This window comes from Haliaeetus leucocephalus, unplaced genomic scaffold, assembly GCF_000737465.1.
Source record: "Haliaeetus leucocephalus isolate CR32 unplaced genomic scaffold, Haliaeetus_leucocephalus-4.0 Scaffold151, whole genome shotgun sequence".
In the NCBI taxonomy this organism is placed as follows: Eukaryota; Metazoa; Chordata; class Aves; order Accipitriformes; family Accipitridae; genus Haliaeetus; species Haliaeetus leucocephalus.
The window spans coordinates 14,975,127-14,987,251 of record NW_010972587.1 but is presented as its reverse complement, the minus strand read 5'-3'; the positions used below and the strand labels follow the sequence as shown (position 1 = coordinate 14,987,251).

Genomic DNA, 12,125 nt, shown 5'->3' with positions numbered 1-12,125 from the left:
AGTATGAAAAAACCTTCTGCTTATTTCTGGAAAATCATATGAAGACATACTCTAACTATGCATCTTATATATATTGATGTAAATTTGCATAAACTGTGTCTCTTTTACTTTATTAGATATTAAATTCCTGAAAAACTTTGAGATAAAATTAATATTCTTGGTATATTTTGAGTGTATTGTAAATGAACTGATATGCAGAGATAAATGACAAACCAGATGGTCTGCATGTATGCATGTGCAGCAGAAAGGACATGTAAATACTAGGGAAAAATTATGAGAGTAAGGGCAGGATAAGTATGTTGCATTCTGTTTTCAAACATATGGCACACCTTCTGTTTTCATTCTGTATATTCTTATATGGTCGATGTGTAGGGTTAGTATTTAGAAATAGAAAGAAGGCGATTAAAATCTGACACCATCTATAGTCAGCTGAACTGCTTGAGGACTGGAAGTAGGCTGTGAAATATGAGTAGTAACCATAAGCTGTTGAATTTGCCAGGGTAATCAGGAAATTATTGGAATGTAAAGGTGGGACTCAGCTCCAGATTCAGACCTAAATTTTAGTATATGCACCATTTTATTCCACAGAGGTCTGGTCAGTGTAATCACAGGAGCCAACAGGGTTATTCAGGATTCATTTGCCCAAAACCAGAAATCCAGTATGTTCTAAGGCCCCGCAGTAAGTGAGACATCTGCATGGCCCTGAAGGTTTGACAGAGGATGCTTAGAATTTCCGTGTCCTTGTGGAGTGGGTGAGGGACTCCAGGTAGGGTACCCTACAGCATCGCAATGGCAAAGCACAGTCTAACAAATGAATTGCACTCTCAGTGTCTACATTAATGTGGCAGGAAGGCAAACTGTGAGAAAATAAGAAATGTTAGACCTAAATTGCAAACACTTAATCAGTGTGAGATGCCATTGCTTGAGTAATCTATTTGATATTTAAGGTTATACACTTAGCCATTGGAATCCATACAATAACTATGATATGAATATCAAATATTAATGCAGGGAATATAGGAAAATAAAGTAATAAAATACTCCCATGTGACAGTCTTCTGGGAAATCCTATAATACTCTTGACTAATCCAAGAAAAAACCCACAAAACCCAAAATTAGTCATTCTGTTGTTTGAGTTGCAGATTAGGAGTTTCTCCGCATTTCTCATTGTCATCAGCTGTTGCATGTGGGAAGAAACCAGTTGAACTGTGGGAATACCTTTTGTCAAGGGGAAGGGGTTTTTTTCAGTTTTATTTCTGCTACAAAATAAAAAATCAACTTTCTGATTGCATGTTATCCATTTGCTTGAAGAGATTCTTTATACTTACTGACAGAAAACTGGAAGCTATGCAGGAACTTCAGAGAGAGAGGAATAGTGAAAGATGAATTTCAGTAAGATCAGAAAGAGAAATGTAAATTCGAACCTACTTCTCCCCAATCCCACATATACATCCAAACTTCTAGAATATTCTGGAGCTTGATTAGGTGTGCTGTCCAGTCTCTCTGGTTTGATCACTGGAGCAAGTGAGCAGGGATACATCTGATTCTATACCCCACTGACTCAAAAAAGGTCTTGTCATCAGATCTCCTGCTGTTTATGGATTTTGCCCAAAAACTTTATAATGGAAAATGTGTGAGCAGTCCTCACAAGAAATGTTGGACCTTAAGTCTCTTAAGGGAATCTTGATCATATTAAACTTCGAAATTAAGCGTACACAGTCCTTCTGTCCTTGTAAATGCCCTGGTGTTCCACTCTAGACAATGGCCACCTTTAGTACGTGGACCGCTTTGCTGGCACCAACTTTCCCCTGCTACTTAGCACTCTAACTCAGGAGAATATTATCCATGTCATGCAATGAGGGAAATGCCATGTTGATATAAAGCCATCTCCACCCACATATCCTCAAATAACTCCAGAGTGGCATCCTCACCCTAATACCTGTTGTACATTCTTATGAGTCTGTAGGCTTCTGAGGCTTTTGCTTATTTGCTGAAAGGCTCTGTAGGGCAGGTGGCTCCTCAGAGCTCTCAGTTTCTCTCAGATCTGTGGAGCTGAGGCTACAGCTTATAAGAAATCCTGGGCTATTTTTCTTCCTTGTTTTTTCTTCTGGGAGCTGGGGAGAAGGATAGCCATTTTTCAGTTTTTCACCACAGCAAGTAATATACTCAAGTCAGACTTTTTTTCCTGTTTTTTTTTGGTAAGGATCACATTAAGAATGGATGTGCTTTCAGTTTAAGAAAATAATTTTGCTCATTATTTAAAAGTTGTTGCAACTAATTTTTCATATATCGTTGCTTTTCATCTATTTTATTAAAATTCTATGTAAAAGAAATGCTTCTAAAAACTTAAGTGAAAATAATGAACACCACAACAAAGAAGTAAATGAGAAGCTCACGGTGCATAAATGTATATTACACGAATTAATGGATTTAATATGGTATACTGTAACTTAATTGAACTGCATTCTACACATTTAAAATGCAGTTAACTAACATCATAAGATCATATCCAGCCATATCTAGCATCTAAAGCTCTGAATGCCCCCTACTGTTCCTACTACATAAAATTGAAAAAAACAGTAAAGAGGCGAACAGTTAAATGACAATTATTTTATGGGGGTGGTTGAATGTAGACTGGCAACTCTACACACAGAACATGGTTACAGCATAATAATTATGTTAATACAGGAGTCTTAGTTGACATGCATGATGTATGTTTTAAATTACAAAACGTGTTTAAAATTCATTGATGAAGACTTGAAAATATGTAAATTATGAACTGAATGAAGATCAAGTAGGTAGTATGAGATCAAGATTTGTTAGTAATACCAAATATAATATAAAGCTGTGCTGTTAACAGTCAAACTACTTACACGTTTGTTTATGTAAAGACATCTGGGTGGCACAAACATTTATTATGGCAACTCTCACCATAAAATTACATAATTGATAAGAAATCCTAATCTATGAAAAAATAAATAATAACTAACAGCCACATATAGGTCAATATGTAGTGTTTCGTATTAATGCGGGAAATCACATGCAAGAAAGGTGAATGACATGAGGAATACCAGTTCAAAATACATTTTTAATATATATATGCAGAATATGTGTAGTGAAAAATTTAGAGGAAAAAATGTGAACACTTCTGAAATTTCTCAGTGATGTTCTCTGTTTTGTGATTCTGCCTGCTTTTCTTTATGCATATAGCACATCTTTTTCCTTACATTTATGTATTTAATATACTGTAGAATTTGCCTGTGCATCAAATTCTAATTGTCATGAAAAACACTCACATTTCCTTAATGCTGTTTGACACTTCTTCTGAAATGTGAAGGAAAAGAGTTCAGCATGCATTCATAATATGTAAATACATATTGTAAAAACATCTAACATTTACTGACTTCCCCAAATCATCAAAATGAAGCACAGACATTATATGCTTCTCTCAGTGACAGCTCAGGGAGTTCCAGAAGTTCAACTGAGTTCCAAAGTAGCCTGCAAACCCAATAATTTTCAAGTTCTGCATTTAATATTCACCCCATCCCCTTAAATTAGAGACTATGTGGATGAATTTCAGAATTTCCCTTGCAACTCTTATAATAGTCTTTTTAGAAGAAAAAAATATGCAGAAGAAATCTTTTTTATTTGAGCTGATTGCAGCAATAAATTTGAAGAAAACATTTATTCAAAGTAGTTAAACAAATTACAGAATTACTTTTTAATTTTGTTTCCATATAAGTAAAGGTGAATTTCAATGGGAAGTCAGTAGATTTGATTTTGATTCACACTAGGTAATTTGCAGCAGAATTTTTTCCCAATAACTTTTACAAAAATTGTCTTTTTTGAAAAAATATCACTATCTAAATCCAAGTATTCTCTAAATTATGGGACAATGACATCTTTATTTGTCATCATATTGTTCTTGTATGGTAAAGATATTCATTAGAACATGTTCATGGAATCATAAAATCATAGAATCATAAAATGGTGGGTCAGAAGGGGCCTCCAGGCTGAACAACCCCAACTTTCTCAGCCTGTCCTCGTAGCAGAAGTGTTCCAGTCCTCTGACCATTTTCATGGCCCTCCTCTGGAACCGCTCCAACAGGTCCATGACTGTCTTGTGCTGGTGACCCCAGAGCTGAAGGCAGTACTGCAGGTGGGGTCTCACCAGAGTGGAGTAGAGCAGCAGAATCACCTCCCTCGACCTGCTGGTCACGCTTCTTGTGATGCAGCCCAGAATGCAATTGGCTTTTTGGGCTGCAAGCGCACATTGCTGGCTCATACTCAGTTTTCATCTGCTAATACCCCCAAGTCCTTCTCTGCAGGGCTGCTCTCAACCCACTCATCCCCCAGCCTGTATCTGTGCTTGGGATTGCCCCGACCCATGTGCAGGATCTTGCACTTGGCCTTGTTGAACTTCAGGAGGCTCACACAGGCCCACCTCTCAAGCCTGGACTCTCAAGTCCAGGTCCCTCTGGATGGCATCCCTTCCCTCCAGCGTGTCGACCGCACCACACAGCTTGGTGTTGTCGGCAAACTTGCTGAGGGTGCGCTCAGTCCCACTGTCCGTGTCATTGATGATCATATTAAATAGTATTGGTCCCAGTACAGACCCTAGGGGGACACCACTCATTACTGGAATGTGCATTAGGCATTAGAATACAGAGGCTTAAACTGCACTGAGAAGATAAAAATAGAAATGGAGCAGGGTAGCATGCAGTAAAGAGTTTCAGTACCTCAGTATCAATTTGTTGTAGATTTAAAGAAAAACATAAAGAAACATAGTAGTGCTACAGGAAGAAGGAAATGTCCAACTATGTTATTTATGAGTACTTCTCCTCTTACAACTGGTATTTCTAGTTTAAGTAGAATACTTTAAGTTTTATTACATTTCTGTTGCCAATAATTGTAAACTACTTGTATCTCTTAAAATAGTTTGATAAACTGAAACTTCTGACTTGACTGATTACTTGACTTGCTTTTATCGGCAATTGCCCATGCACTAAACTTTCTGTGTTCAGTTTTGATTCTGCACGTAGCCAAATTCTCTGGTATTATTAACTACATAATTTCAGCATTCATACTACAATGGGTGATTTTTGATACCCATTGGAGCCATGTTCAGAATTTCATTCAGATTCTGCTGAAAAAGGTTTATCTCCCCAAATGCCTTTTTGCATTTGTTCGGTCTCATTAATGTTGCTTGGAAACATTTGTGCAAATGCAGTGCCTTTTCAAAATTACAGTTAAACCCATTCTCATTTCTGTGTTAAAAATCATCAGAGGACCGCATGTCAAAAAATATTCCTAGACTTTTGGCAGACGGCTTTAGGCACTGGTGGAATATTATTTTGTGACAGGACAAGACCTCATGAAAGAAAAAAATTCAATCATCAGGAATGGTAGGTCTTAAAAAAACCCCAACGAAGTTAGAGAAACACATCTGGTGATAAAATATAGACCTTCTTTTAAACATCTAATAGGTATGAACTCTCAGGTTTCTAAATTTTTGGATGTGAGCAAAGTTATGAATAAATTTTTATCTGTGGACAATTGCAGTTGTAGCAGAACAAAAAAAAGAAAAATATTTAGTCTTGTCTTAAATGCTTTGGGTTTTAAATCCATTTTGAAAATATATCTGGAAATATTAGGGATGCCTAAATTCTAATGCTTGTTTTTGTGTTTAAGAGAAAACGTGATAAGGAAATCTATGGGCTTTTTAGTTCTTTCATGGCTTTCAAATTAGACAGGTTTATTGATGTCGTGTGATAAGAAGAAACGTATTATTAGTTATTTTTCCACATAAACTGTAAAAATCTATGCACAGTGTAAAAACCCATTTCGTTCCTCAAAAAGAATGGACAATAAAGTCACAATGCTGCTCCCAAGAGCTCTCCTCATTCTTGGCTGTGTTTCTGTTGTAACATTGTTCAGCCTTTGCCCTAGACATCCAGGAAAGGACTTTAATTCCCACAGTAATTAAATACAGTGGCATGCTACTTGCTGAATCAATCAGGCAAACTTCCTTATTTTTTTCAGAAGTATTAACTTATATCGGCGTTCTCTTCTCAGGAAACTGACTTCCTGTTTTAATAGATGAAGTAAGACCATCCTGAGATCATTCCTTTCTCTGTCTTGGATATATTGTTTATTCTTTTGTCTATTTAATTCTTTAATTATTAAAGCCTTATTTTTGTATCTTTTTTTCCTCTCTAGTTAACTATTCTTGAGTATATTGAGTATATAGATAGACTTTTTCAAACTCTCCCGTTGCTCCATCCTTCTTTAACGTAAATTCTTCTTTCATAAGTGAGGCAATAGCACAAAGCTTTTCATAAAAAAAGTCTTGTTCAGTTACTTGACATTGGGATTACATGACAAAGAAATGGCTTGGTGATTTAGGAAGTCTCCCTTTCCACGTTTATCATCAAAATGCTTAGATAATAAAGGAGTTGAGCATTCTTTGGAAAGGTCTGTAAAATCACTACTTGAGAGCCGTTATTGCTTATACAGCATTTGCATGGACTGCAGGAGCTTTAAAATTTCCTTGGCAAAAATAAAGAACTACACAACTATGCAGTAAAAGTCCTAAATATACCCACTGTTTAACAGTGGCTTCACAAGGACCTATATAATATTCATGAGAGCCATTCATTCCCTTGGTATCTCCTGTAGCTCTATCAGACTGCCAAGCTACAATAAATGTTTCTATAACGTATTTGGTAATCTGTCCTCTAATGAATAGACCTTAAGATACGTTCTACATTTTGCAGTGGCACGCATTCTTAGTAGCTAAATGATGTCGTACAGCCTGCAATACTGAGCAGATGCAATGCTGTGCAGGCACAATTCAGTTCGCAGCAACAGAAGTCTGAGTTCTGGCTGTATGTGGAAGAGAACAGATTCAGGGAAAGGCTAGGAAATGTCAGGACCATGCCCATGAAGAGACCCATGTAACAAATAAAGAAGAAGAAAACTACAAAAGGTTTAAAGCTGAATCATAAGATGCCTTCCTTATTTCTGAAAGAGGTCCATTGGGCCATATGAATAACTACTTGGTTAAAATATTATTAACTATGAATACTGGGGACTTCTGTCAGAAGTAACAGCATTTTGGGGAGCGAGGAAATCACATAACTTCAACTCTTAAAATATCATCATATGTTGGGGGGGCGGTGGTTATTCTTACTGTATGTCTTCTATAAATAAATGCCTTAAGGAGGAAGTTCACAACACTGAGCTATCCATGTCCATCTTGCCGTGAGGGGTAAGAAGAGGAAGATAATTTTCTTCCAGTCCAGAAAATACACTGTCATAGCCTCCTCCATCTTAGGGGTCTCCCTGGGAATGCTGAACCAACTGTGTCTATCTGGTAGGCATTCCCTCCTTTCCTAAATTTGAAGATGGCAGACTCTGTCAAAACCTACTTAAAAACTATCCTCTCTCCTCAGTAAAACCTCTTGCTTCCAAGGTGATTTATTTTATGTAAGTAGTACTAAATTGTCAAGGCAGATAAATTTAGAGGGCAGTTAAACAAGTTTTAATTCTGTCTTTGAAAGTGAAAAATCATTTTGTCTTTTATACCTGAATTGAGTTGATTAATTTACATTTTAAAGAGGGAAGGATGTTGTATTATTAAGTTTTAATTAGGCAATACCTCTCAGCTCTAATAACACAATATATACAATGCCTGTTATGACTGCATATGTGTAGGTAATTTAATTATCATGTTTGTCCAGGTTGCATTCTTCTATTTTATTTCAGTGATACCTAGTTCTTTTAAATTTTGAATTAGTTTGATTTGTCATTAACCAAAATGTAGCTTTAATTTGGCAAATGGAAACAAACAAACCATACAAAAATGTTCAACAATGTTCATTTGAAAATAATAACATTTTGTTCAGATTTACAGATGCTTTTATGCACCATGCTGTTTTAAAATATACTTTTCTGTAAATATACCCTTGCATTAAAATTCAGCTGGGTATTCTTTATTTAGAGGGAGCAAATTTCGGTTTGCTGTGCAGCAGCAGCAGGGATTTGGACTGGTTGGTCTTTGTGTGTCTATATGTGGCTGAAATTTTGGCTAGTCACTACATTTTGAGAAAAAGGCCATAGCCAATTTAATTTTTATGTCTGAAAATTTAATCAGAATACTTTTAAACTCCAATATTAGACTGTTGTCACAAGATTACAGATACTTTATATAATATCCAGAAATGCTTGAAAAAAAATCAAACATAAGCAGTTACTGGATAGATAGATATATCTGTTTGACAATTGTATAGTAAATGTGTATTTTGCTATTTACCTCACAGAATGTTGATGTAGTTATACATCTAATTTCTTTGTGTAACTATTTCCCATGGATATGTAAATACAGTAACTGTAGGCACAAATTACCATAATTGGCCATTTTATGTGCAATTATCTGATTTTCATACTTAATTGTGGTAATTGTACACAAAATTAGACTGCAGTTGCCTGTTCATCTATGCAGTTCTGTCCACAAAATATTGAAAATCTAAAAATAAATTCTAATAAACTATGCTTGTGATTTGTGGGTATACCACTGTACATAAAAAAATTGCTTTGCCCAGTCCTGTATGAAGGATACATTAGAAGTCACGAGAGCACAAAAAGCATATCACAGGTAGTTGATAGATCATTGTAGCCATGTAGTATTGTGATAGTATGTATTTTAACCTGAACTTACTGTCTGTGTAATAGAGAAAGACCATGTGGTGGTCTGAATAATGCACAATGATTCAAATACTTATTAGTCATCAAGCCATGTCTGCCAATGGAAACTTCTCACTTTCTACCTGGCTCTTCTCCAGCTTCGGTCTTGCAGTTTAGCAGGAAACACATTCCAGTCTCTGGAATCTTGTGTGGTGTTGCAGACACCTGAAGAGTTTATCTGCAGCATTAATTCATCTGAATGTATTGATCTGTCTCTTCTGTCACCCAGGTCCATCTGAGTTGTTTTAAATTACCAGATAAGATGAACATGACAGCAATGTTGTTAAAACCACAAACCCAAGAATTAAGTTCTTGATTATAGAATTAGAAACACTGTTACCAAAAAGAACAAAAAGGTTTCCTCCCTTTCCACCTTTCTAGACAGTACTGTGCAACATGGATTTTCTTATCCTGGCTAGCTTTTGACTAAGAGGCCAAAGCCTCATTTCTCTGAATCTCTCACCCTTTCTGTCCTTCAAAAGACAAATCTTTTTTTCTATTTTCAGTTCTCTGTCCCCAGAACTTTCTTCACTTGTTTCCTTGAGAAATACAACCTATGGATTCAGATTTATCTCTTCTCCTTTCTTTAGAATTATGTTTCTATCCTTCTCTAGTATCTTTTCTGAATTTACATTAATTTTTTAGTTCTTTATATGACATATTAGCTTATTGGCTTTCTACTTTTATAACATTTTCAAAACTGGCACAACATTTTATAAATCATATCTCAGAAGAGGCATTCAATGTACATACTTCTAAAATTTACAGTGTCTAGCCTATTTTAAGGCTTCATAGAGACTCGATGAGGTATATTAATAATATAGATGGCATATAGAATTCAGAGAGCTCTATAAATTATTTCCTTCCTCTCTGCCTGAAGTTGTTTGTTTGGGTTTGCAAGTATACAGGCAGAACTGGAAGAAAACAATTAAAGAAGGTACTGCTTATTCTCAATATTTATTTATTTATTATTAAGATTATTAAATAGTGTTTGGGGAAAGACTTGGGGGGCATTGCTTTATAAAGCAAAAACTTATTCAATCACAGCATAAAAATACTCATATGCCTTAAAATGCACACATACATCTCCCTGGAGCCCTAAGAAGACTAGCTGCTTACGTGATATGCTAAGTCTTTCTAATATCTACTGTTGCTATTTTACCTTCTTGCAAGGTTGGATTGTTGTTTTGAAAGTAACTTTTACAGTGTTATATGAAACTAGCCTTGTGTCTGATATATTTTCATTACAGTTTTTCTCTGTAAGTTCACCACCCTAATAACAGACTGCTATGATTTAATGCCAGTTCAACTGAGAAGAGAGACTTATGATAAGTGTCAGAGTATTTCTGAGAGAAGGACACATGATTTCAGGAAGAGTTGAATCAAGGATGGTTACAGATTTTGGCATATCATGAGCAACAAGGTTTTTGGGGGCATTGTGTTAAAAATGGATTGGGAACAATGTGGACACACAGGAACCTGATCTGCTCGAGAGCCACAAAGCTGAAGTATTGATATATTATTAGTAAAATTTTAGTGGAGTCATTCTGAAGCGTTTAACATACATTACCATACATTATATTGCAAACCCTGCCTGTTTAGTGATCCCATGGAGACAATTTATAGAAGCTGAGCAGTTCTGTTGTGTGATTAAACATGAATTTCTGAAGCTTTTGTTTTGTTTCAACAGAACAATGAAAATGAAACAGCACTGCATTGTGCAGCTCAGTATGGTCATTCAGAAGTAGTTGCTGTTCTGTTAGAAGAGCTAACAGACCCTACAATAAGGAACAACAAACTAGAAACACCTCTGGATCTGGCAGCACTTTACGGACGTCTGCGTGTTGTAAAAATGATCATCAAAGCATATCCAAACCTGATGAACTGTAATACAAGAAAACACACTCCTTTGCATCTTGCTGCACGTAATGGCCACAAAGCGGTTGTCCAGGTGCTTCTGGAGGCTGGAATGGATGTCAGCTGCCAAGTTAGTGTGTAATTTCTTTCTTCCCTTCTTCCTTTCCTCCTTTCCTCCTTTCCTCCTTTCCTCCTTTCTTTCCTTTATCACGAGAATATGATTAAAATGAAATAACTTGTTACATTTTTTCTTTTAAAATACACTTGCATTTACTTTGTTAGAAATGCTGCAAGGTGATACATAATACAGATTTATTTTTTATGACCCAAATGATGTGTTCAAAGGGATAACTCAAGAAAGATATGTGTCTTCAAAGCAGAGTGTATATTTTAATGTTGCCTTGAGACATGTAGGTACACAAATCATATCAACTATTCATGTAGGTGTATATATATATTTTTTTTACAACATTGGCTTTAATGATACTAAGATGACTTGCTAAAGCTATGGCCCTTAATGGTCATAGCAATCTGAAACAATGCTTCAGTGAGTACTCATTTTGCCAGGGTTATCCCATTCTAAACCCAAGGTTACTAAGTAATAATAATTTTGATTTTCTGTTGTATTGGTTTTATGTGGCAAGGTTTTGGTAGCGGGGGGGGTTACAGGGGTGACTCCTGTAAGAAGCTGCTGGAAGCTTCCCCTGTGTTCGAGAGAGAGCGAGCCTATACCAGCTGGCTCTAAGATGGACCCGCCGCCGGCCAAGGCCGAGCCAATCAGTGATAGTGGTAATGCCTCTGTGATAACATTTTTAAGAAGGAAAAAAAAAGTTGGGAGGCGGAAAACAGCCACCGGAGAGAGGAGTGAGAACATGTAAGAGAAACAAAGCCTGCGGACACCAAGGTCAGTGCAGAAGGAGGGGGAGGAGATGCTCCAGGCGCCGGAGCGAAGATTCCCCTGCAGCCCGTGGGGAAGACCCTGGTGAGGCAGGCTGTCCCCCTGCAGTCCAGGGAGGTCCATGGTGGGGCAGATATCCACCTGCAGCCCGTGGAGGACCCCACGCCGGAGCAGGTGGGTTCCTGAAGGAGGCTGTGACCCCGTGGGAACCCTGCGCTGGAGCAGGTTCCTGGCAGGACCTGCGGATCTGTGGAGAGAGGAGCCCACGGAGCAGGGTTTCTGGCAGGACTTGTGACCCTGGGGGGACCCATGCTGGAGCAGCGTGCTCCTGAAGGACTGCATGCCGTGAAAAGGACCCATACTGGAGCAGTTCGTGAAGAACTGCAGCCCGTGGGAATGGCCCACGTTGGAGAAAGTTCGTGGAGGACTGTCTCCCGTGGGTGGGACCCCACGTTGGAGCAGGGGAAGAGTATGATGAGCCCTCGCCCTGAGGAGGTGAAGCGGCAGAAAATAACATGTGATGACCGTAAACCCCATCCCTGTCCCCCTTGTGCCGCTGGGGGGGCTTGGTGGAGAAATCCGGGAGTGAAGTTGTGCCCGGGAAGAGGGGGGGGGGGGGGGGAGG

General features: G+C 37.7%; 1 protein-coding gene across 1 annotated transcript in view; it reads left to right on the top strand.

Annotated features, from left to right (window-relative positions):
• ANKS1B (ankyrin repeat and sterile alpha motif domain containing 1B) overlaps nucleotides 1-12,125 on the top strand; it is a 425,224-nt gene that overhangs the window by 51,204 nt on the left and 361,895 nt on the right. The window contains 1 exon segment of the mRNA XM_010561984.1: nucleotides 10,436-10,732. Within this exon segment, the coding sequence (XP_010560286.1) occupies nucleotides 10,436-10,732 (297 nt within the window).